This window comes from Bos javanicus, chromosome 16 (assembly GCF_032452875.1).
Source record: "Bos javanicus breed banteng chromosome 16, ARS-OSU_banteng_1.0, whole genome shotgun sequence".
Classification (NCBI taxonomy): Eukaryota; Metazoa; Chordata; class Mammalia; order Artiodactyla; family Bovidae; genus Bos; species Bos javanicus.
The window spans coordinates 72,907,111-72,934,486 of record NC_083883.1 but is presented as its reverse complement, the minus strand read 5'-3'; the positions used below and the strand labels follow the sequence as shown (position 1 = coordinate 72,934,486).

The following is a 27,376-nucleotide window of genomic DNA, read 5'->3' as shown; positions in this document are numbered from 1 at the left end:
GCAGGCTCGGCAACAGTGATATTTACACATTTTAAAAACCCATTTCCTGAGTTGGCTCTTCACCTCCTCCCAACAGAATGTCATTTATCTCTGGAAGGAGAGGGGACCAGGAGCCTGTATAGAACGTCTCTAGGCTTGTCCTCTGTCATTTTAGCCTGTTTGATGAAAGGCTGTGCACTGCATCTTCCAACTGCTGAGCTCTTCCAACTGCCCTGTAAGCGCTTTACCCTGGAAGCTCTGCTGTGAGTACTAAAGGCGTTTGAAATTATTGCATTCTATCCCTGCTCCTAGGACTTTCCACCACCTCATGTCATCTTAATGCCACTGGGAAAGAGAGGGGCTGGAGCTCTGGTTTATCGATACATTTACAGTTTGGGTGAGTTTGAGAATGTACAGGGGAGCAAGAGTTATAAAACACTGCTGTGGTTTGGAAGAGAGAAATGATGACAGGTTTATACGTGCGCCCCTCCACTTTGCACTCGAGTTCAGGAAACTCTGCCCTTCATGAGCCTTAACTTCGAAGGGTGTGGGTGGGTGAGGAGGTGGAATCCGGCAGCCTGCAGCACGTCCCTAGGTTCCCACGTCCCTACCCCTCGGACTTTTCAGCTGCCTGGGTGGGAGGTAGAAGCAGCAGCATCCTCCTATCCCTCGGGACCGGGACTCGGAGGTGCCGGTCTCTCCTGGGGCTCTCTCCGGGGGGAGGCGACGCCGCAGGCAGCGGCCAGAGAACCCAGAGAGCCTTAACGGAGGGGCGAACAGTACCTATGGGGAAGGCGCTGCCGTTTCTGCCGCGATCAGCTTCCCATCACTTTTCCCGGGACTTTGCTCATCAGCTGTCACACTCCCGGGAGAGGAGACTGAGAAGGCGCGCGAAAGGCCCCCAAAAGCGACCCCAGGAGAGCTCTCCTCTTGGGATGGAGACCCATTAGACCCCACCCCACTCTACCCACCCTTCCCATCCCCCGGGAGTCAGCCCCGAACCGCGGCTCCCAGCAGAGCCCCGGGGTTCTGCTGCGTCTGCTGGTGCCGAGCGGCGGGAGGCGTCTGCAATAAAGGCACGGATAAAAAGCCGGGGTGTCAAATCCGAATGCACCTCTTACCATTGGACCGCCGGACAATATTCTCCAGAAACGTGTTTTGCGGGGCCACCAGTCCCTTCCTGCCCCCAGCCATGGTCATCCTCCCGGCAGCTCGGGGTCTGGGGGGCGTCCCGGCACGGCGACTCACGGCAGCCTCAAGCTGGGCGCGGGGCCCGCGAGCGATCCCGGCTGGAAGCGCCCCATGCGCTCCACGCGGACCCGGGCGGGCAGGGGCGGCGGCGGCTCCCTCCGGCTGCCACCCTCGCGCCCTCTTCGCGCCTCCCTCCCCGCTGCCCGCCTCGCTGTGTACTCGCGCGGGGCTCGCCGCGCCGCAGCCGCCTCCGGGTGGGCGGGGGGGGGAGCCGCCGCAACCGGGCCCGCGGCGCCCCCTACAGGGCCTGTGTCCCCCGCCGGCCTGCGGGAGACCGAGCGGGGCGCTCCCGCAGCGGCTGGGAAGCCGAGCGCCGCGGCGGGCTAAGGCTGGACGGGCAGCGCCGCGCTCTGGGCACAGCCGGGAAACGTGCTCAAGGCGCGCCTTGGGTTGGGTGGCGAGGGGAACGTTGGAGCTGCTGTCTCTCGGAGGGTTCCCTCCCAACGAGGTCGCAGGGAATCTTGGAGGAACGTGGCACTGTACCTCTCCTCCCTTGCTCCGTTCCAGGCCGGAACCCTTGGGACCTCTAAAACTCTTGAAACCCTTTCCTGCTGGCCCCCTAGGGTCTCTTAGCCTCGTTTGTGAAAGTTACCCCACCTGCATTCTGAAGCCAGTGTTTGACCATTAATTAATGAAGTACTTAAGGGCTCAGGCTTGCAGAGTGACTGGTTGGATTTCAGAACAGCTGTTTTGGGTTGCTTTTAAAGATAACCTAAAGTCAAAACGCACGCTCCAGACATTTGACAAGTTTGCGGGCTGACTGTCTCCATTTCCACTCTTATCCAGTGAATATTTTAGCAAAGACCAAGAAAATACATGTATATTTACAGAAAGGTGTTCTGTTTGTTTGTTAGCAGAATCACAACCTGTTATGATCAGTGTGTAAGATTAGGAAACAACCAAGCTGTCTGACAAACATCTAAACAGGCGGGATGGGGCTTGTCCCTGAGGGCAAATGCTTGGAGGTTGGGGTTGGGGTGGGCAGCTTCCCCAGGCATTTGACATCAATTAAAAACCGCAGAGGACTTCCCAGGTGGAGCTAGTAGTAAACAACTCGCCTGCCAATGCAGGAGACATGGGTTTGATCCCCTGGCCAGGGAGATCTCCTGGAGGAGGGCATGGCAACCCACTCCGGTATTCTTGCCTGGAGAATCCTATGGACAGAGGAGCCTGGTGGGCTACAGTCCATGGGGTCACAAAGAGTTGAACACTATTAAGTGACTTAGCACACAAAAACGCAAAAACTGCAGCCTTGACAGGCACACTGCTATATTTAAAATGGATAACCCACAAGGACCTACTGTACAGCACAGGAAACTCTGATGGATGTTACGTGGTGCACCGAATGGGAGAGGAATTTGGAGGAGAATGGATACATGTATATGTATGGCTGAGGCCCTTAGCTGTCCACCTGGAACCATCACAACATTGTTAATTAGGCACACTCCAATACAAAATTAAAATTTCAATAAAAAATGAATTAATTTTTGAAAAGCACAGCCTTGACTTGATGGATGGGCCACCGTGTTCAGGATGCTGTGTTGATCTTCACACCTGCCTCCTGGTATAAGAAGAATTACATCAACTCAAGATTTCTGGGCAGGAGCTCAGACTGTTTTAGAAGATTTTTACCGGCACTTGGGCTTTATCTGTTTTTTCACTGTCTCCAGAGAGTGTATGACCAGAGACTAAAGAACTGCCCCATAAAAAGAATGAGTTGATTGTTTCTTAGTCAGTTTCATGCTGGGACAAGCAACAGTTAACACAAGAATGTAAGAGGCAAAAAACTGACTGTGCAACCTCAGCTGTCCAGGTTAACCATCCTGACGCATCCTAATATTTTGTAGATACCTTCTCAGTTTATTCATCTCTCGAATAGAGGAACTAATTCTTGTCCAGCAATCTCTCAGAGATGCCTTGAAGATCAAATGTGATTGATTAGGGGGGGCTGCTGCTGCTGCTGCTGCTAAGTCGCTTCAGTCGTGTCCGACTCTGTGCCACCCCATAGACAGCAGCCCACCAGGCTCCCCTGTCCCTGGGATTCTCCAGGCAAGAACACTGGAGTGGGTTGCTGGGTTGCCATTTCCTTCTCCAATGCATGAAAGTGAAAAGTGAAAGTGAAGTCGCTCAGTCATGTCTGACTCTTAGCAACCCCATGGACTGTGGCCCACCAGGGTCCTCCGTCCATGGGATTTTCCAGGCAAGAGTACTGGAGTCCGGTGCCATTGCCTTCTCCTATTGATTGGGGAGAGCCCCCTAAATTGTAGAGTAGTATACCACAGTCAGATGTCATCATTAGAGTGACCAAATAAATCAGGCCGTTACAGACATCATCCTGTGTCTCACCTTGTGGAGACACAAAGTGGATGGATGGTAGCTTTTGGCAGTTAGGGAAGGCTTGCTTGGGCCTTGGAACCAGTAATGATATACTTCTTCCACAAGGTAAGATTCTACCAGACACATCCATCACCCAGCTCAGAGCAGTGATTTCTTAAACCCTAGCTCCGTCTAGTGGTTCTTTGCTCTATTACAAATGAGATAACAAGCAGTGCGGATGAGAACTTGGAGATGTATTGATGCTGAGTTGGTTCGGAGGTGTCTGCCTACTTCATTTGAATCAATTCGTTTGAATAAGGCTCTTAAGGTTATGTAATCTACTGCAGGCCCAAGGGGAGATTTTTCATAATGATATTAAATCTGTCAAGCAACCTCATAATCCTGCTTGTGAAAGGAAGATAAAGAAAAGAATGGGTGGGACGGGGGAGCTATCAGAGAGAGTTAATAAAATTTCTCAGATTTTAATGAGCTCTCGTGTTCCAGGGCTCGGGTATAAAGGAAACAGATGATGTTCATTTAAGGTGAGGGATGTTAAAGCTGTGGCAGGCTACCTGATAAGAAAAAGGGGCAGAGATATCTTCCATTTTTAATTTCAGACGTACTACTACTACTACTGTGGTTCTCAGCACGCACTGTGTGTGTGTGTGTGTGCGCGCGTGTGTGCGCGTGTGTGTGTATTGGCACCAATTTGAATACTGTCACTTTTAGTGGCACCCTTGAAAAGATTAAAAGACCTAAAACATCATTTAAACAGTCAGAAATCTTTAACCATTATCTCTACTCAGCGTGAGGATATCTCATGGCATCTACAAAAACAAACACATCCTCTGCCCCGCATTCCCTTGGCCGACCCTCAACACTGCCTGACTGTAGGAATAAAGCTGTGTTCCTCCTTGCCCAGGTTCTCTTTGCTATTCGCAGGCCTAGGTTGCATGTGTTCAGTAAACACACCCTCTTTGTTGGGACTGGCTAGACAGTACAGTATATTATGCTCCTTGCCTCTTACTTCCCACCTTTTGTTCCCTACTCTGTATTCACTTCCAGGAGCTGCTCAGCTTAAAGTTCTGTCTGAGATCTAGCACTATAATGTAGGAAAGTCAGCTAGAACAAACTTTAATCTTACAAATTTGTCAACACTGCTAACACCTTTGTAAAAGAGTCACAGTACAGCAATGTACCTCTGTATTCTTATATAACAGGCAAAGCCACTTTTTATTCAAAGGAACAACTTTAAATAACTGGGACCAGAGCTCCAATTAGACTGCCTCTGTCCCTCTCTGCAGGAAGTGGGCTACCTCTGTCTAGAACGTCTACCAAGAACAATACAGAGTCCGAAATGAAAACTTCTAAAATTGTATACCACTGTCTCTAACCAGTGTCTCAGTGATCTTCCTTCCCTATGCCCTCAGTATTGTGGTTTCCCCTGGATTATAACACGTGCTTTGTCTGTATCATACAATAGATGGTGAGCTGAAACACAGATGAACTTCACCAATCTTTGTTTTCATATATATAATTGAGCCATGGTATAATTGATGAGTTCACAAAAGTAGTTCACAGCGATGGAGACACTACAGAGAGAGCATGGAGATAGAGCTCTACAGAATGGCTGGGAAAAGAGTTTGGGAGAGGACAGAAAAATCTCAAAGCCAAACAAAAAATATGTATCAAATGAAGAGGAAGACAGTACCACGCACCAGGAGTAGGGTGAGGGGGGAAGATGGCATCATGCAAAGACAAGAATTACATTTTTTCCTTTCAATAAGACCATGAAGTATAAGAAACAGATTTCAAAAGCCCAGAACCTCTCAAACATAGGAGAGTCGCCCATGAGCCCTGGAAGTTCTCAGAGGAAGAATGGGCAAACAAGGGTGTTTCCTCTGCAGAAAAGAATAAGCATCAACAGGAGAAACTGAACCCAGAAGGGACTTCACCTACCTGGCCACCATGAGTGAAATATCTAAAAGAGGGGGAATATGCAGCATGCATGGGAAATTTCAGCTTCTATGACCCAGTGACTGATTTATTATATGTAATTTCTGTTCGCAAAACATATTGTCCAATAGATGTACAGGAAATGTGTTGGGGAGGCCATATCCATTGGAAAGATCTGTTCTGTATTATGGGGCTTCCCAGGTGGCTCAGTGGTAAAGAATCCTCCTGCCCATGCAGGAGACATAGGAGATGTGGATTTGATCCCTGGGTCAGGAAAATCCCCTGGAGGAGTAAATGGAGGAGTACACCCTCTCCAGTATTCTTGCCTGGAAAATTCCATGGACAGAGGAGCCTGGTGGGCTACAGTCCATGGGTCACAAAGAGTTGGACTCGACTGAGCACATACACAGGCATATTCTGTATTATGGACACCTACCTCCACCAAGTGCTGGGAAAAAGGAGAAAACCTGCCTTCATAAGAATTGTAGCCTATGAATCTAATTGACTGGAGGGTGTCACACTGATGTAGGTGCTACGCTCAACTCTGGCTAACCCAATAGGCATTTTTAAACATTTGCAGAACTGGATTATATCTTTCTAAATGCCCAAAGCCTATTATCCTTCTTTCTCATTTCCTCCTATCAAAAAAGAACAAGGTATTTTATCACATCCCTCTCATGGAAAATAATGAAAAGCATTTACAACTGTCTCATTTTATTGTGCAAACATTCGCTCAGAGTCTAGCATACACCAGATGCTGGAATAGGTTCTAAGGGTGAAAAGAGGGTTGTGAACCTGCCCCCATGAAGCTCAGGAATCAGTGAGTACTTAGCTTCTTTAGTTGTGTCCTCCAAACCCTGCTGTCTTTGTCCACAAACTACATTTCAGCTTGATCTTCGCACCGAAGACTTTCCTTCTCTTCACTGAGACTTGTCTCTCCCCAAAAGTCTTGGAGTCCCACAGATCACACTCCTTTAGAAGATATTCATCTGCCATGGCCCCTGCTCCTAGAAGCCAGAAGTGAAGTGGGAATTCATCAAGAGTAGGCAGTTGGATGCACAAGCGCAGAGCCCAAGAGAAACATCTAGGCAGAGCCAGAGATTGAAAATCACTAGCTTATAGCCTTCAAAAGAGAGTGAGAAGGAGCAACCTAGAAAGTAGGGATAAGCCATGAGAGAAGTCTTTAACTGGGAAGAGTAATGAACACCATCATATGCATATGTATGTACGTACTAAGCTGCTTCAGTCGTGCCTGACTCTTGGCAACCCTATGGACTGTAGCCCGCCAGGCTCTGCGGTCCATGGAATTCTCCAGGCAAGAATATTGGGTTGCCATTCCCTTCTCCAGGGGATCTTCCTGACCCAGGGATCAAGCCCATGTCTCCTGAGGCTCCTGCATTGCAGGCAGATTCTTTATCATGAAGCCACCAGGGAAGCTCAGATTTATTTATTTATTCTTGTGTGACATCTGGGATCTTAGTTCCCCAACCAGGGATTGAACTCGGTGTGTTGCTGTAAAAACTGGAGAATGTCCCTGGGACAGAATGATCAGTTGGTCTTTTGAGACCTTAGTGGAAATATTTTCAATGGAATAGTGGGGACAAAGCCATATTACAATGGTTTTAAAGAACAATTAGAAAGTTACAATCCAGATAGCAGACTGAGCTAGTAAAAATTGCCCTTCTAACTCAAACATAGAGAAATGCCAAATAAATGGTTTTTAAGCTTATCTTCAATATAATGCCAAGATCAAAACAAGTCAAAAATAGGCAGGAATCCATTGCAGTTGTGGGAATACATGGGGAGCAGCAGGGGAGTGTAACCTCCAAAGAAATGCTCCTTAGGGTGTCCAGTTTTGGTATTGATGTGACGGTTCTGAGGACAGAGGCCCCATTCATGGTGGGGAAACTGGAGCTGAGTCTCCGTTGGACCCAGGAACCTGGAAAAATAGAACCTACAAGCCTGAGCTCTCAGCTGGTCCAGAACATGGGTGGAAACAGTAAACCTTCACAAATCAGAACTCCTAGACCACTCAGTCTTCCACATTAATGGGACAGGATTCTCCCAGCTACCCTCACAGTGTGGAATCTTGTGCTAAGAAATTTATACAGAAATGTCACATAGCCCCATCAGAAACCAGTAAGAAACTGCCACTGCAGGAAAAACATATACCAACCAATATACCTTAAGATCCAACTGATAAAAATTACCCCCAATAGAAAGCATACAGACATAATTATAAATCATACCAAAAATAATTCTACATCATAAATGAAGTCAAATAAAAAATTGGAGAAAACAGCAACTGAGAAACAAGGCAGGTTGCAGCAAGTTGAGACTTTAAAATGTGTATTTTATATATTCAGAGAATAAGAAAGAAATATAAACCTTAGGGTGAAAATAAGACACTATGACAAAAAAACAGGCAGATTTTGATCAAAATTAAACAAAATTTAAAACAGTCATGGAAACAAAAACTCCCTGGGGTATATTATTCAGTAGTCTAGACCCAATTAGCTGGAAAGGAAATTACACAGAACATAGCCTAGATAAATAAACAAATAGGGAATGTAAATGATAAGTGGATGGAGTGAAAGGCTCAAACATACATCTAAAAAGAATCCTCTAAGGAATAAAAACATATATGGAGAAGAAGCAATATTCAAAGGGACAATGAGAATAAATTTTCCAGAATTAAAGAAATCAAATATCTCACAATTAAACTCTCAGATTGAAAAGGCAGGATAAATGAAAACAAATCCAAACCTAGACATATAGAAGTGACACTCCAGAGCATAAAAGGAAAAGAAGAAATCTTGAAAATTATCATAGGAAAAAATAGATCATCTACAACAATGTGAAGATGATATTGACATCTCAATCTAACAAGAGAGTTAAAAATGATGGAATACGCCAGTGGTTCCCAACACGATGGCTAAACTTCAAAAGACTGACAGGGCAAAATGTTGACAAGGATGTGGAGCCAACAGAACTCTCAAACATTGCTGTGAGAGTCTGAAATGATTTTTAAAAATCACTTTGGAAATAGCCTGGCAGTTTCTTACAAAACTATCGATAACCATTAACCCATCCCACACCCCAGAAATTCCACATACATTCAAAAAAGATTTGTTTGTATCTGCTTCATTCATAACAGTCAAAGACTAAAAGCAGCATGTGTCCGTCACCAGCAGAATAAATAAACAAACCATGGTATACCAATACGATAGAATACTGCAGAGTAACAAAATGAAACAAACTACAGTTAAAGGCAAACAACGCAGAAGAATCTCAACACATTACATTGAGTGAAAAAGCCTTAGACTAAAGAGTATATGGTATGTTATTTCATTCATACAGAGTTCTAGAACAAGCACATGAGGTGAAAAAGAAATCAGAACAGTATTTGTCTCTCAGGGGGGATACTGAGCATTGCCTAGGGAGGGACATGATGAAATTTTCGGGAGTAATAGCAACATTCTATATCTTCATGAAAGTGTGGGTTATGCGTGTATATGATTTGTCAAAACTCAAAAAATGATACATTTGAGTTTTATGCATTCTGCATATTTTATTTCAAAAAAGAAACTCTACATATTGAACCCTAGCTAGTTATATTCAGGCTAATCATTTAGGAGTAAAGTATATGGATGTCTACAACTTATTGTGAAATGCATCAAAAAATAAGATAAATAGACACGATAAAACAAAAACATCACAATGTAATGACAGTAGAATCTGTATGGTTGCTATGTAAGTGTTCACTGTACAAGTCTTTCAATTTTTCTGTGTTTTTGAATTTTTTTCATATCCATCTGAACCATTTTAAAGGGGGGATAAAGTAAAGACATTAACAGAGACAGGCTAAAACTTATGGACATTTGCTGAAAGAACTAGTTAAGAATTAGGAAAAAAAGAACTAGAAGAAAAAAAGTGGATTACATGATGCAATAATGACAGAGAAACTGGTAAAAACATGGTAGTAGACACAAATAAATATTGACTTCTAGAAATAGTGAAGGCGATGGCACCCCACTCCAGTGCTCTTGCCTGGAAAATCCCATAAACAGAGGAGCCTGGAAGGCTGCAGTCCATGGCGTCACTGAGGGTCAGACACGACTGAGCGACTTCATTTTCACTTTTCACTTTCATGCTTTGGAGAAGGAAATGGCAACCCACTCCAGTGTCCTTGCCTGGAGAATCCCAGGGATGGGGGAGCCTGGTGGGCTGCGGTCTATGGGGTCACATAGAGTCGGACACTACTGAAGGACAGCAGCAGCAGAAATAGTGAGGACGATAACAGATAAATTAGAGAAGTGTTAAAAATAACGGTGACAGTAAAATACTTGATAACAGTGGAATGAATAATGGAAACTGAAATGTTTCAAAATCTTTGTCTTCTAATAGCAAGACTGCTAAATTTTAGACTCTGTTAGAAAATTTTAAACTTTCAGACCAGTGAGGGGAAATAAGAATGGGCATAAAGAAAATATAATCAAATCAAAATATGCCACGTAAAGAGCAAAAAGATGTAAAGAATTAATATGGTAGATTAAAATATACATTAAAAGTGGCAGAAATGCCCCAAAATATGTCAGTAATCGCAATGCGTGTGTGTGTGTGTGTGTGCGCCCCCAGACGTGCACACGTAATTGCTTCAGTTGTGTCCGACTCTTTGCAACCCCATCAGCTGTATGTAGCCCACCAGGCTCCTCTGTCCATGGAATTTTCCAGGCAAGAATAATGGAGTGTGTTTCCATGCCCTCCTCTAGGGGATCTTCCCAACCCAGGGATCAAACCCATATCTATTAAGTTTCCTGCATTGGCAGGTGGATTCTTTACCACTGCTACTGTCTGACTCTTAGCGACCCCATGGACTGCAGCCCACCAGGCTCCTCCATCCATGGGATTTTCCAGGCAAGAGTACTGGAGTGGGGTGACATTGCCTTCTCCTTCTTTACCACTAGCACCACCTAAATTTTCTTATTAAAATAAACACTTATATCAGATAAAAACAAAACAGAATCGATCTTGTGATGGTTTAAAAAAGTCTCACTTGGAACACAGAAATGTTTACAACAGAGGGAGATGGAAAAGGACATAGTAAGACTCCGGATTTGGGGAATACTGCAAAACCATCCTATCACAAATATCAAAAAATTCTGAATAAAATTAATAAATGATGAAGTTTTGTATATATTATATATATGCACAACATACTACATGTATATATATATTTACATTTTCTTAATTTTTAGTTTATATTGGAGCATAGTTGATTAACAACATTGTGTTAGTTTTAGGTATACAGCAAAGTGATTCAGTTATACGTATACATATATATATGTGTGTATATATATGTGTGTGTGTGTGTGTGTGTGTGTGTGTGTGTGTGTGTATGCTTTTAATTGACTAACTTTCACATGAAATGAAAAGAATTCCCCGAGGACCAAAATACAAACAGAAGTAAAACCAAAGCAATGAGCACAAAGATGTGACAGTGTTGCTGCCCAAGCAAGGTAGGGAGGAAAGGGTCGAAAACTAGATCAAGGCCAGGTCAGGAAAAGCTTTGTTGTCATGCTAAGTCTAGCATTTAGAACTTTAAAGTTCACTTTATTGTATGAACAGTCTGCAGGAATCAAAGTTTAAGCAGGTGCATGAATAGCTCTAGGTTCTGGAGATACAACAGTGAAGAAAAGAAATATTCTGCTATCAAGGAGCTAAATCTAGTTGGGTGAGACTGGCAAAAATAATAAACACATTATTTTGTATCTTAAAACATAGATAATTTTCACTTGCCTTTATTTACTTGGTGCTATAAGGGAATGATTTAGAGTAGGTTCATATCACAGGAAACATGAACTATCAATATTACTTTCCATCATGGGACCCTGGCGATGGGTTCTTTATGCTAAGTTGAGGGGCTGTCTTCATTGTTCTCAGCCTTCTCAAAAGATCCTTTGATATTTCCTCTTCCAGTTGACTTCCTCTCTTCATTGGTAGAATTGGAGCCTATAAAAAGTTGCTGTTGTTTAGTCTCTAAGTCATGTCAGACCCTTTTGCAACCTCATGAACCTCAGCCTGCCAGGCTCCTCTGTCCATGCGATTTACTGGAGTGGGTTGCTAGTAAATACTGGAGTAGATTGCCATTTCCTTCTCCCAAAAAAAACTGTTTGAAAGAATCCTAAAAAAAATTAAGTCTAATATCAACTTTAATCAACCAAATATCTTCATCAAATATGACACACAAAGCCATCAGAGGATCTGCTATGTGGTTATACTGCTGGTAAAGATCATGAATAGATCAACGAGTAAGAAACAGATCAAGATGTGTGACATGACCTATAGGGGGCTCGAAGATTCAGTGTGATTTCCATAGTACTGAAACTCAGTCTAGTATCAAATGCTAAATCAGTATTTCTGGGTATGACCACTTGCAGAAAAACATGGCTAGTCTTCACACATGGAATTTATTCTTTCAGGATTAAAAAAGGAAATGGGGTGGGGATGGATGCTTTGGACTCAGTCATTTTGGTCTCTCAGTCATGTCCGACTCTTTGTGACCCCATGGACTGCAGCGCCCCAATAAGGAAGAAAGTGAAGAGGAACATAAACCAAACCATCTAAGGTTCTCCAAGTAGTTCACATTTAGAAAGACATAAACACAGAAATGACAAAAGTTAAATGCCAGAGAGTTGTTTCAACCTGTGAACCAAATGTCAGAGAATGACTTCTTTAGTATTCTGAGAATTATGGAAAATTCAACCAAAATCTTATTCTTAGAGCAATTAAATGAATATATAAGGCAGAGGAGAACCATTTGGAGAATATGCATCCATATAAATGTAACATGACAGAGAAAATGGGATCTCTCAAGGTTTCTTTTGCTGTTACCTTCTTTGTTAAAGAGAGTACTATTTAAACTGGAAATGGCACCCCACTCCACTACTCTTGCCTGGAAAATCCCATGGACGGAGGAGCCTGGTAGGCTACAGTCCATGGGGTCGAGAAGAGTCAGACATCACTGAGCGACTTCACTTTCACTTTTCACTTTCATGCATTGGAGAAGGAAATGGCAACCCACTCCAGTGTTCTTGCCTGGAGAATCCCAGGGACGGGGAGCCTGGTGGGCTGCCGTCTATGGTATCACACAGAGTTGGACACGACTGAAGCAACTTAGCAGCAGCAGCAGCAACTTTCCAAAGTCACAAAGAAGAAATTGAAGTCTAAGACCTGGGAATATATATTAAGAAACTGTACAAGTAGTTAAAGAGAAGGAGCCACCTGCCGAGGTCCAGCCCCGGCTGATCCAGGGAGTTCGAAGCGGGGACAATGTCGGCAAGGATCAGGATACAATAACTTCAATTAGATATTAATTAGAGATATAAAGAGTAATAGAATGAGGATAGCTCAGCAGGAAAATTCAGTGGAGAAAAGAGGCTGAGTAGCTTGGTTTACGCGGAAACCAATAAAACTTCAAGACAAGAAGCTTGCACCACTTACATAGGCCACAGGAGTCCTTCCGTTCTCCTGAAGGAGAGGAGACACTGAGGCCTCCCCGGTCGGATCTTAGAAGCCCAGGCATAATTAGTAAGCATGGCGGGCTCCGCGCTCCAGATGGAAACTCAGCCAGAGTTTGAGAGAGAGTGCGACATGGGGAGACCAGTATTTCGAGAAACTGATCCCAATTCTTTATTTTCCATGGTCTACTTTTATACACTGAGATGTTATGCAAAAGTCATGCGGGGTCAGCAGTCCTGACTTTTATCAAAGTCAGGTGCTTCATACAAATGTATACAGAGGTCTTAGGGGTGTTACATCATCTTCTGGCCAGGGGGCCTGCTGACAATTTATGACCCTCTCCTTGTGACAGCAGTCAGTCAACCAGGACACTTATTTCTCCAGGGGTGATTATTCTTAAAAAAGACTTCACCTTCCGAAAGTACCAGATAAAGTTACATTCCTATAGGGTGAGGGTGTAGTGGGTTTTAATTAAGGAAAGAATTTACTTAGCCTAAGGTCTAACGTGATTAATATCAAAGGTTAATACTTATTTCTTCTATATATTCATTAATGTGTGTAAGGGCAGGGGATGTGGAGACTTAGCAACAAACATTGGCTCAACAAATGAAAAACCCTTCACCAATACAATTTCTAATCAGCCCACTATACTTATACTAACGGTTTTCTAACTTTTCTAAGGAACCTGTTTTTAGAAAGTTTAAAGCATCTCGTGCCTCTCACGGTTGGGAGGCTGTGAGCAATCATATGTGGCCGGACAAGCCTGTCAGGCAGGCTAGAGAACCTTAAGAGGAGTTTGTAGGTTAAAACACTCTTGTCACGCCCAGGAGTTTTTATTAACTGGAGCTCTAGGTCAACTCCTTCTCTGAAAGAGGTGGTGGGGAACAGCCCCCTGTAAAGTCAGAGGTGTAGGTGAGAGCACAAAGTAGTAAAGTAGGCAGACTCTGGTTTTGGGGGTAGATGCTCAAGAATTTCCAGGGGGACTCCTGAGGCTCAATCCCGCCTTTGTATATATCGAGCCTCCTTCCTCATGACCTTTGCCATGGGTGGAGGTCCTCACACCGGCTCCCCGCATCAACCCACTCCAGTATTCTTGCCTGGAGAATCCCAGGGACAGCAGAGCCTGGTGGGCTGCCATCTATGGGGTCGCACAGAGTCAGACACGACTGAAGCAACTTAGCAGGACTTTGGAGAAGGAAATGGCAACCCACTCCAGTACTCTTGCCTGGAAAATCCCATGGACGGAGGAGCCTGGTAGGTTGCAGTCCATGGGTCGCTGAGGGTCGGACACAACTGAGCAACTTCACTTTCCCTTTTCACTTTCATGCATTGGAGAAGGAAATGGCAACCCACTCCAGCGTTCTTGCCTGGAGAATCCCAGGGACGGGGAGCCTGGTGGGCTGCCGTCTATGGGGTCGCACAGAGTGGGACACGACTGAAGCGACTTAGCAGCAGCAGCAGCAGTTTAAGAAGGAGAAGGGGATGACAGAGGACGAGATGGTTGGATGACATCACTGACTTAATGGACATGAGTTTGAGCAAGCTCTGGGAGGTGGTGATGGAGAGTGTTGCCTGGAGTGTTGCAGTCCATGGGGTCATAGTCAGACACAACTGAGCGACTGAACAACAAGTTAAAGTTAGTTCAAGTCTCCATGCCCAGCTGCATGAAACATTACAGGCACCAGAAGCCTAAGCACAAGAAAATATTTTCCTGATTTTATTCAAAAGGAGAAAGAAATTAATCATTTTGCAAACCATTGCTTAGCTTATAGTTATTCTGAAAAAATTGTTGATGGGCTATTAAACATGGGTTGGGAGTGTCTGGAAAGAAATGAATTAACCACTGGGAGCCAACATGGATCAACCAAATGGGGGAAAAGAGGAGCAGAAGATGGTAGAAAGACAATATAAAGAAAAATTATGAAAGCCTTAGAAATGAACCCAAAAGACTGCAGAATGTCTTCAATGAAAACCAGGTAATGTCTAGCACATCCATCCAAGATGTCTGGTTTATGGGGTCTTTGTGTCTTTCATGATCTTTGAGCTATTTACAACTCTGTAATTTGTAGACAACTATAGCAATGCAAATGATTCTTGTCCAGAGATGTACAAAAGGATTCTTTTCTGATGGAAATTCAATTGATTCTCTTCCTCCAATGTGGAATAAGCCAGTTTAACATTTTTGAAGGAAATTTAGTTAACTATTCCTAATGAGCTAGGTATGTTTCTACTCTTTAGATTCTCCTTTGAACTAGTTCTAGTATCTTACTAGCTCCTTCATTAACTGAGCTACATAAAATCTTTGATGTGCTTTTATTTTATATTTGTGTAAGAAGCATAAATTCATATATATATAATCTTTTTATGGGAGACTTGCGGGGAGCCGGTGAGGCATTCCACTCGTGACAAAGGTCATGAGGAAGGAGGCTCGGCATACGCAAAGGCGGGATCGAGCCTCAGGAGTCCCCCCGGATATTCTCGAGCATTTTCCCCCAAAAAACCAGAGTCTGCCTACTTTATTGCTTTGTGCTCTCACCTCTGACTTTACTGGGGGCTGTCCCCTACCACCATCTCTCTCTCTCTGTGTCAAAGAGTTAACTTACAGCTCCAATTAATAAAGTTCCTGGGCAATTAGGAGTGTTTAAATCCAAACCCCTCTGATGGCTCTCTAACTCGCCTGACAAGTTTACCCGGACTCCTGCAGCTATGCATACGATTGTTTACAGTCTCCCAGCCTCGAGAGGCATGGGAAGCTTAAGATATTCAAATAGCTTAGAGCCTCTCAGAGAGTTAAAAACTGTCAGAATAAACTAGTAAAGGATTTCATTGATGAGTCAATGCTTGTTGCCAAGTTTTCACATCCCCTGAATTGTATCCTTGAATATGTATCAATTAATAGTGGGTATGTAGAAAAAATAAGTAGTGGCCTTGGTGTTAGTAACTTTAGACCCTTAAGGTAATAAATTCTTTCTTTGTTGTAAACCCATTACACATCCGCCCTATAGGAATGCAATTTTATCTTTGGAAGATGGTGCCAAACCTTGAAATAATTACTCTTAGAGAAAATAAGTCTTTGTTGATAAGTCCTTGTCAAGAGTCATAAAATGTTAGTAGGCCTTCTGGCCAGAAGATGATGTAAATCACCTAAACCATTTGTATACGATACATTTGCAGGAAAGAAACCTTGGTTTTTGATAAGAATCAAAGACTGCTGACTTTGCATCCCCTATTATCCTCTATGTGTAACTTAGGGTATAAAAGCCCCTGTTAAAAATAAAGCTATGGGCCTTGTTTACCAGCACTTGGTCTCCCCGTGTCATTCTTCCTTTTAACTTCCAGCTGAGTTTCCATCTGGAGCGCGGAACCCACCACGCTTACTAATCATGCCTGGGCTTCTAAGACCCACTCGAGAAGGAGTCTAGGGTGAGACACCTTCCGCTATTCGAGAGGGCGCCTGCGGCCTACGTAAGTGGTGCAAACTTCTTGTCTTGAAGTTTTATTGGTCTCCCGCGTAAACCAAGCTACTCAGCTTCTTTTCTCCACTGAATTTTCCTACTGAGCTATCCTCATTCTATTGTTCTCTATATCTCTAATTAGCATATAAATAGTCGCCTAGGCCGTCTCTCCTTCGAATACCCTGGATCAGCTGGGGCTGGTCCCCGGCAGAGACTGGAAAGGGGCTTTCAGAAAAAGTAGTAACATGTTCTTAAAATAGGAGAATGAGGAAGGACGTGGTGTGTTGATACGGGAAACAGCACATGGCATGGTAGGGAGATGAGACTGGACAGATAAGCAAAATTAGCTCAAAAGGGATTTGTGATATAATGGAATTGAAAAATCCTCTTTGAGTCAGATAATTCTAAGGCCAAATCTATGGACTTCCTTAAGTGTTTGTAGAACTTAGCAAGCAGAATTACATATCTGAGTTGCCACAGAAGCACTATCCACTAATACCCAAGCCGAGAAATAAGAGTATTCATGTGAAAGATTCAGAGACATGGAAATCTTGAAGAGGAACTTGGCTTCCTGGGGTTTGGGGTGAACTTTTTAGGTGTCGATGGGTAACAGATCTACAACTGACATGTGGGTTACATACATTAAACCAAGAATAAAGTTTCTACTTGATCTTGGAGATGATAGGGAGCCACTGAGGTTGCTAGCATGGCAAGACAGGCATGCCTAGAGCAGGAAATGATGTGAAAATAGGTGATCAAGTGCTCAGTTGGGGTTGGGAAGGCGAAAGAGGAAGAATTGCAGATTACAGGCATCTTAGTTGGTGAATGGGGAAAATGATTTTACATGTGGCCATTGGAAATAAAGTCATAAAACCCAGGACAGAGAGCAATGCTGTGATCGACAGAGTGATGCAGAGAAGGTAAGACAGCTGTTCAAATCACCAATTCATGGTTTCATACTTCTAGTTCCTAACAGAGAGGGAATGACTAAAATTAGCTTCTCACATATTGTCAGCATTTAAGCAATCATTTTAGCATTAGTGCAGGGGCAGTGGGAAATGATGTGTGAATTGTTTCCTGAGGAGCATCAGCATTTTTCTCCTATGATTCATGGGAGGACCATCTTTCTTATTAACCACATTTTTTGAGAATCAACTTATACTGACCCTCTTGAAACAGAGCAGAACCCTGTGGTCCTTGCCCTGCTCCCCCCCACCACCACCAATCATGTCTTTTGCCTGCCTTTCACCTGTGGAAAGCTTCAGTCAAAGAATAAGAGTAATTAGAGAAGTGAAAAATATGAAAACAAAGAGAAACAATCAAAGGAGACCAACTAATAGTAATGTAGTCATTAAGCATAGTCAAGGACTTGTAGTTCCTTCTCAAGGACTATGGATAATATTCCAAGCCATACCCTGTGATCTGTCTTACAGATACAAACCCCAAGTGGCAGAAGTTAACTACATGATGACCAGACTGTACCCAGGACATGAACTGCCACAATTCCGAGACCTGGATGCAGAGAAATAGGAACAAATGGATCCTGGAACTGAAGATGAACTGTACCTAAAACAACCAAGATAATGCTGGTCAGATCACTGATGATCAATTTGAAGATGACTGTTAGAAGTGACTGTGCTGTTTAGGCATGTAGCCCCCCCACCAATTCTGTCTATAAACACTCTCACCTCCTGCTTGTGGGGAGGGGGTGGTAGTGGGCCTTTGGACAGATGTCCACCACCCTCCCCATCTGCAATTGCCAGCATATGAAATAAAGCAAACTTTCCTTATCGCCAGTCTGGCCTGTTTATTGCCTTTTGAGAGGTGAGCAGCCAGACCCCACTACGCACTTTTTCGGTAACACTCTGACAGATACAGTTGATTTAAAGCTAACTCAGCACTGAAGAGGTTTCCCAGGTAGCACAGTGGTTCAGTCCGTGGGTCAGGAAGATCCCCTGGAGTAGGAAGTAGCAACCCACTCCATTATTCTTGCCTGGAAAATCCCATGGACAGAGGAGCCTAGCGGGCTGCAGTCCATGTGGTCGCAGAGGAGCACACGACTGAGCACAGCACAGCACGCTGTACTGAAGAGCAAAAAAGAAAAGTAACCTCTGACTGGAGTCACATCAGCCTTGTGGTTGAAAAGAGAAGCTTTAGAGTCAAGTAGAACCAATTTAAGGGTAATTTTAAATCTCACATATTTACCCAAAAATAAGTTAATTAATATTAGATTCGCTGGGGATTTTGTCAAAATGCAGATTCTGAATAGTACCTAAGTTTCTTCATTTCCAATAAGATCCCTACTTTTTTTAAAAAATATGTTAAGGAAAAAAGTAACAAGAAAAGATAAGAGTAATTACTCAATGCAATTGGAATGAGCCTTCCAGCACGGTACAGGAACATGAGGCTGTTGTGCTACTGTCACTGCTAAATCTGAATGACCATGTCTAAAACATATATTAAAGCTTGAGTTTAGACATCTATTATTATAGCTTGCTTTTTAGAGGACCAGTATGATGGAAAAATAAATGTGTTTTAATTTATGCATGATGTACATTGCTGATTAATATGATAATGTGTGGATTCTTATGTTTCAGGTATATAGAGAGTGAAATAATGTCTGTTTCACACTCTATCTTACAGTCTCTTATCCCAGCCACATTTCATGCTGGATTCATTCACACACTACAGAACTATGGCCATTCAGAGGAAACTTTTCCAAAACAATGGAAACTGAAAAATTCTGTAACAATAGAAATGTACATTGACATACAACCAGTTATAATGAAATTTAAAATCAATAGTATTAACAGCAAATATTTTATGGCACAGGTCAAATGCTGTAGATTAAGATAGTCTTGTTGATAGTAACTTGAACATTCAAATAAAGTGCTCTTTACCAGGAAATGATAGATTAACAGTATGCCAGAGTGTAAGTCACTTAACATTTCAGATGAGAACATTAACCAGTACTATGAATTCTTGATAAATGTGAGGTGAGTAATAATGATGTTAGTATGTGGAAAATGAAAAGGCATTACAATATTTTACAAATAAAAATAAGAGAATAAACTGAAACCTGAAGGAATTACCCACTTCAAGGATCAGTTGGTGGGGAGAGCATTACAAGACTGAGGAAATAGAAGGTCAAGAGATGGTACAGCCTAAGAGTGTGAGAGGAGGCGTGGGTAGAGATATATTTGGAGAGATTGAGGGGGTGATCCTCTCAGTCCTTGTTAGCCTGTTAAAGATTTACTCTCTCAAAGAACAACAGAAAGCCGGTGAAGGATTTTAAAGAGAGGAGTCACAGGATTTGATCTGCATTTTCGAAAGATCATTTCGGCTTCAATGTAGAAAATACATTGCCAACACGGGCTAAGCCTGGAGACAGTGACACTAGTTGGCAGTTATTTGGCAGCAATGAAAAATTAAGGAAGTTACGGGAAGTTTACCACTTTGCAGGAAGTGGCGAGACAGCAGCTGAATCAGGCAGAGGCAAATTTCATGTAGGCATTGAAAAGTCACTTGACTACCTGGGAGCTTAATTTTCTCATCTTAGAAAACTGCATCATACCTGGCCCTGCAGAGTCCCCCTCTCTTATCATAATGATACCAAGCTTATTATATGAAAGGTACTCAGGGTAGAGTTCAGTTCAATTCAGTTCAGTCTCTCAGTCGTGTCCGACTCTTTGCAACCCCATGAATCGCAGCACACCAGGCCTCCCTGTCCATCACCAACTCCCAGAGTTCACTCAGACTCATGTCCATCAAGTCAGTGATGCCATCCAGCCATCTCATCCTCTGTTGTCCCCATCTCCTCCCAGCATCAGAGTCTTTTCCAATGAGTCAACTCTTTGCATGAGGTGGCCAAAGTACTGGAGTTTCAGCTTTAGCATCATTCCTTCCAAAGAAATCCCAGGGCTGATCTCCTTCAGAATGGACTGTTTGGATCTCCTTGCAGTCCAAGGGACTCTCAAGAGTCTTCTCCAACACCACAGTTCAAAAACATCAATTCTTTGGCGCTCAGGCTTCTTCACAGTCCAACTCTCACATCCATACATGACCACTGGAAAAACCATAGCCTTGACTAGACAGACCTTAGTTGGCAAAGTAATGTCTCTGCTTTTGAATATGCTATCTAGGTTGGTCATAACTTTCTTCCAAGGAGTAAGCGTTTTTTAATTTCATGGCTGCAGTCACCATCTGCAGTGATTTTGGAGACAAAAAAAATAAAGTCTGACACTGTTTCCACTGTTTCCCCATCTATTTCCCATGAAGTGATGGGACCAGATGCCATGATCCTCGTTTTCAGGGTAGAGTAGACTTTTAATATTCCCTCCAAAATTTAAATTGTTAAAGATATACTCCTTTCATTTTTGTGAAATGCCTCTTTTCTAAGGAACCAAACACACTTTATTAACATTGTCTTATAAGCCTAAAATTCCCTGTGAAGCTGGAATAATCAATAAGCACAGTCAACTGGCTCAATAACAGGGTTGAGCATTCTCTGATTTATTGGTAAACTTTTCAGAGGGGGAGGTGGTTCTCTTCTTTGAGGATTTTCTACACCATCAACACTGATAAACCAAATGCATTCTCCAGGCCACCTCAAAAGATTAGGATACATGTTTGGGAGCTCCAAGGATTTATAAATCAAAAGGATAGTGAATAACTATGATTTATATTTTATTTATAAAAGGTATATATGTTTTTCAGCTTATTAGAATAATCAACATTGGTATCATGTTATATATACATTCCCTAAATGTTTTTAGTTGAGAATAACTTGATGCCAATTTTTAAGCATAGTTTAATCATAATTGGAAAAGGAAAACTGAGCAGTAGCCACAGGACTGGAAAAGGTCAGTTTTCATTCCAGTCCCAAAGACAGGCAATGCACTCAACTGCACTGAGTGCTCTCATTGCACTCATCTCACAACTGCACTCATCTCCCACGCTAGCAAAGTAATACTCAAAATTCTCCAAGCCAGGCTTTGACAGTACATGAACCTAGAACTTCCAGATGTTCAAGCTGGATTTAGAAAAGGCAGAGGAACCAGAAATCAAATTGCCAACATCCGCTGGATCATAGAAAAAGCAAGAGAGTTCCAGAAAAATATCTACTTCTGCTTTATTGACTATGCCAAAGCCTTTGACTGTGTGGATCACAACAAACTGTGGAAAATTCTTAAAGAGATGGGAATACCAGACCATCTTATCTGTCTCCTGAGAAATCTGTATGCAGGTCAAGAAGCAACAGTTAGAACTGGACATGGAACAACAGACTGGTTCCAAATTGGGAAAGGAGCACATCAAGGCTGTATATTGTCACCCTGCTTACTTAACTTATATGAAGAGTACATCATGTGAAATGCTGGGCTGGATGAAACACAAGCTGGAATCAAGATTGCCAGGAGAAATATCAATAACCTCAGATATGCAGATGACATCACCCTTATGGCAGAAAGGGAAGAAGAACTAAAGAGCCTCTTGATGAAAGTGAAAGAGGAGAGTGAAAAAGCTGGCTTAAAATTCAACATTCAAAAAACTAAAATTATGGCATCCAGTCCCATCACTTCATGGCAAATAGATGGGGAAACAGTGAAAACAGTGAGAGACTTTATTTTCTTGGGCAGATGGTGACTGCAGCCATGAAATCAAAAGATGCTTGCTCCTTGGAAGAAAAGCTATAATAAACCTAGACAGCATACTAAAAAGCAGAGAGATTACTTTGCCAACAAAGGTCCATCTAGTGAAAGTTCTGGTTTTTCCAGTAGTCATGTATGAAAGTGAGAGTTTGACCATAAAGAAAGCTGAGCACCGAAGAATTGCTGCTTTTGAACTGTGGTGTTGGAAAAGACGCTTGAAAGCCCCTTGAACTGCAAGGAGATTCAACCAGTCAATTCTAAAGAAAATCAATCCTAAATATTCATTGCAAGGACTGACACTGAAACTCCAATACTTTGGCCACCTGGTGCAAAGAACTGACTCATTAGAAAAGACCCTGATGCTGGGAAAGATTAGAGGCAGGAGGAGAAGGGGACAACAAAGGATGTGATGGTTGGATGGCATCACCGACTCCATGCACATGAGTTTGAGCAAGCTCTGGGAGTTGGTGATGGACAGAAAAGCCTGGTGTGCTGCAGTCCATGGGGTCTCAAATAGTTGGACACGACTGAGTGACTGAACTGAATGAATCATAATTATCACATATAGAATTACAAGGAAATAGATTGGTTTGTTGTTAAAATTATGTCTTTGTTAGTTCTAACTTTTCCTAGAAGAGCTATACCTAGACTCTTGAATCTTTTATGCACTCATAAAAAGTGGTTCTGTTTTGAGAATATATAGTGTCCATATATTTTAATTAAATATCTACAGAATTCATAAGGAAACAGAAAAAAAAAAAGGATAGTGAAAAGTGAAAGTGTTAGTCATTCAGTCGTGTCCGACCCTTTGTAACCCATGGACTATAGTCCACCAGGCTCCTCTGTCCATGGGGATTCTCCAGGCAAGAATACTGGAGTGGATTGCCATTCCCTTCTTCAGGGGATCTTCCAAACCCAGGAATCGAACCTGGGTCTCCTGCATTGCAGGTAGATCCTTTACTATCTGAGCCAGCAGGAGAGCCCCTAACTCTTTCATATGCACATATATATTATATGTAAACACTATTCTAGGAAAAGAAATTAACTTTGGTTGAATATTTGTTATTCATCCCTTAAAACATTAAAAGGTTATTTGAAATCTAGAATCTGTATCAGATTGTGAAGTTAAGCTATTGATAGACTCTCTGATGTGAAAGGGGGTTAACATACCAGAAAGAATAGCTTTGAGATTCAATGTCAACCATAGGGTCATGAACTTATGATCACTGTGATGATTAAACAGCTGAAATTCATTGCAGTATAGTCCAAGTAGCAAACCTAACTATAGAGGGATAGGAGGTAGGTATTATAGGAAAAGTGCCCAAATGTTAGAATCAGCCAAGAGGAGCCCAAAACACAGTAGACAGTAAAGGAGGGGGACCTCTAGAAAAGCAAATGTACTATTTCCCTATCATACCAAATAAGATCTATAATTGAAATGCTCTCACACCATTGAATGTTGAATGGCTCCTTGCAATTGAGCTGTCCAGGTTTCAGTTCTGTAGCTCTGTCCATTTGTTTTTTCAGCAGATACTGAGCATCTTAGCATTCTATTCTCTGTACTAAGGCCAGAGATAATGAGTTAAAAGATGCTTAAGGGGTATTGGGCTAAAATGGGAGCAAGCCAAGGAAAAAGAAACAGGGAGTATGCTTGAGCAAAATTTCACAGAGTCCTCAGGGTTGGAAGACAGTACAGAAAGAGCAGTAAAAGTAGCTGTGTTTACACTTACATGCCAGGCACTATCCTAAACATTTTATGTGCATCAATTCATGATATCTTCACAACAACCTAAGAAGCAGGTACAATTATCATCCCCATTTTATAGAGGAGGAAGCATAATTTCACAGAATTTACGTGATCTGCCCAAGGTCACACTCAATATCCTGCCAAAAGTTCAGGCTGCTTCCAGAAAAATATTTGGATCACTTCCAAGAAAGCAATACAGATAATGACTATAATGATAATAACAATAAACATTTATGCAGTACTCACAATGTGGTAGGCATTTGTTCTGTTTTATTTATAATAACTTATCAAATCCTCCCAATAACTTGCTCTCATTTTTTTTTTGATGTCAACTTTCCTTTTTAACAAGTAGATTTTCTTTTTTAGAGCAGTTTGAGGTTCACAGGAAATTGTGTGAAAAGTACAGCATCCCCTCATATGTCTTTTCCCTCTTCCACATTCACCCTACCATGCACATAGTTTTGTTTATTATTAATATTTTGCATTAGCATAGTACTTTTATTACAATTGATGAGATGACATTGATATATTATTATTAGCTATAGTCCCTAGTTCACATTAGGGTTGATTCTTTCTGTTGTACATTCTGTGGGTTTTAACAAACGTGTAACGACATGTATCCACCATTTCAGGGTGACACAGAAGACTTTCACTGCCCTAAAACTCCCCTGCGCTCCCCCTACTCTTCCCTCTCTTCCTAACTCTGCCCCCTTGGAGTCACCACCGTTGCCACTTTCTTCATATGTTGCCTTTTTCAGAAATATCATATGGTCAAAACCCTGTCATGTGTAACCTTCTCCTAGTGGCTTCTTTCTTTCACATCTTTCATGGCTTGATGCTGAATAATACTCCATCATATGGATGTCCCAATTTGTCTGTCCATCTACCCGTTGAAGGGCATCTTGGTCGCTTCCAAGTTTTTTACATTATGCATAAAGCTCCTATAAACATTCATGTGCAAGTTCCTGTATAGGTACAAGTTTCAGCTCCTTTGGGTAAATGTCAAAAAAGGATGGTTGCTAGATCAGAATGTAAGAGTAGCTTTGAACTGTCTTCCAAAGTGCCTGTATCAGTTTGCATATCCCCAGCAACAATGAGAGCTCCTGTCGCTCCACACCCTCCCCAGCATTTGGTGTGGTGAGTGTTCTAGATTCTGGCCATTCTAATAGGTGTTTGGTGGTATAGCTCATTGTTGTTTTTATTTGAAATTCCCTAATAACATTTGATTCTGAGCATCTTTTTATATACTTACTTGCCATTTTTTTCCAGATATTTTGCCCATGTATTAGCTGGGTTAAGAATCCCATTTTCAGGTAGGAAGTTGAGGCACAGAGGGGCTCAACAAATTGCCCAAGGTTACACAGCCAGGAAAGGGGAAAATATACCCAACTGAATGCAGAGTTTCAGAGAATAGCAAGAAGAGATAAGAAGTCCTGAAATGAACAATGCAAACAAATAGAGGAAAACAATAGAATGGGAAAGACTAGAGCTCTCTTCAAGAAAACTGGTGGTATCAAGGGAACATGCCATGCAGGGATGGGTATGACAAAGGACAAAAACGATAAGGACCTAACAGAAGCAAAAGAGATTAAGAAGAGGTGGCAAGAATGCACAGAACTATATAATGACCCAAACAACCACGATGGTGTGGTCACTCACCTAGAGCTAGACATCCTGGAGTGTGAAGTCAAGTGGGCCTTAGGAAGCATTACTACAAACAAAGCTACTAGAGGTGACAGACCTCCAGCTGAACTATTTCAAATCCTAAAAGATGATGCTGTAAAAGTGCTGCAGTCAATATGCCAGCAAATTTGGAGAATTTGGCAGTGGCCACAGGACTGGAAAAGGTCAGTTTTCTTTCCAGTCTCAAAGAAGGATAATGCCAAAGAATGTTCAAACTACTGTACAATTGCACTCATTTCACATGTTAGCAAAGTTATGCTCAAAATCCTTCAAGCTAGGCTTCAGCAGTACCTTAACCAAGAATTTTCAGATGTACAAGCTGGGTTTCAAAGAGCCAGAGGAATAAGAGATCAAATTGCCAACATTCATTGGATCATGGCAAAAAGCAAGGGAGTTCCAGAAAAACATCTACTTCTGCTTCATTGACTATGCTAAAGCCTTTTACTGTGTGGATCACAACAAACTGTGGAAAATTTTTAAAGAGATGGGAAAATTCTTAAAGAAATGGAGTACCAGACCACCTTACCTGTTGCCTGAGAAACCTGTATGTATGTAGGTCAAGAAGAAACAGTTAGAACCGGACATGGAACAACTGACTGGTTCAAAATTGGGAAAGGAGTATGACACGGCTGTATATTGTCACCCTGCTTATTTAACTTCTTTGCAGAGTACATCATGTTAAATGCCAAGCTGGTGGAATCAAGATTACTGAGAGAAATATCAACAACCTCAGATATGCAGATGATACCACTCTAGTGGCAGAAAGTAAAAAAGAAGTAAAGAGCTTCTTGATGAGAGTGAAAGAGAATAGTGAAAAAGTTGGCTTAAAACTCAACATTCAAAAAACTAAGATCATGGTACCCAGTCCCATACTTTGCAGCAAATAGAAGGGGAAAAATTAGAAGCAGTGACAGATTTTATTTTCTTGGGCTTCAAAATCACTGCAGACAGCCACTGCAGCCATGAAATTAGAAGACACTTGCTCCTTGGAAGGAAAGCTATGACAAAACTAGACAGCATATTAAACAGTAGAGACATCACTTATATAGTCAAAGCTATGGGCTTTCCTGCTAGCTCAACTGGTAAAGAGTCTGCCAGCAACGCAGGAGACTCCAGTTCAGTTCCTGGGTCAGGAAGATCCCCTGGAGGAGGATATGGCAACCCACTCCAGTATTCTTGCCTGGAGAATATCCGTGAACAGAGAAGCCTGGTGGGCTACAGTCCATGACTGGGGGTCGCAAAGTTGAACACAACTGAGTGACTAAGCAATGCACATAGTTTTTCCTGTAGTCATGTACAGAAGTGACAGTTGGACCATAAAAAAAAAAACAAAAAACTAAGCACTGAAGAATTGATGCTTTCAAACTGTGGTGCTGGAGAAGACTCTTGAGAGTCCCTTGGACAGCAAGGAGATCAAACCAGTTAATCTTAAAGGAAATCAATCCCTAATATTAATTGGAGGACTGTTGCTGAAGCGGAAGCTCTAATACTTTAGCCATATAATAGGAAGAGTTGCCTCATTGGAAAAGACCCTGATGCTGGAAAGATTGAAGGCAACAGGAGAAGAGGGCGGCAGAGGATGAGAAGGTGGGATGGCATCACTAATTCAATGGACATGAATTTGAGCAAACCCCAGGAGATAGTGGAGGACAAAGGAGCCTGATATGTTACAGTCCATGAGTTTGCAGAGTCGGACATGACTTAGCAACTAAACAACGACAACACAGTCTGGGCTGAACCAGGCAGGCGGACTCAAAGCCAATAGTCCTAACTTCTAATCTGTGAATCCTTGAGGACTCAGGTCTTAGAGGTTAAAAAAA

The 27,376-nt window shown here is 42.4% G+C and overlaps 1 protein-coding gene and 1 long non-coding RNA gene across 3 annotated transcripts in view; one reads left to right on the top strand and one right to left on the bottom strand.

Annotated features, from left to right (window-relative positions):
* KCNH1 (potassium voltage-gated channel subfamily H member 1) overlaps window positions 1-1,381 on the bottom strand; it is a 448,093-nt gene extending 446,712 nt beyond the window's left edge. Inside the window, exon 1 of one of the 2 annotated variants that reach the window (XM_061383594.1) lies at window positions 1,101-1,381. In XM_061383594.1, the coding sequence (XP_061239578.1) occupies window positions 1,101-1,179 (79 nt within the window). In that variant the 5' untranslated portion in view covers window positions 1,180-1,381. The remainder of the gene's footprint in view (window positions 1-1,100) is intronic. The other variant, XM_061383597.1, reaches the window with a different exon arrangement.
* LOC133228158 (uncharacterized) lies at window positions 103-18,274 on the top strand. The gene is made up of 2 exons (XR_009730103.1): window positions 103-242; window positions 17,912-18,274. It is a non-coding gene; the product is annotated as an uncharacterized LOC133228158 (long non-coding RNA).
* The last annotated feature ends 9,102 nt before the right edge of the window (window positions 18,275-27,376 follow it).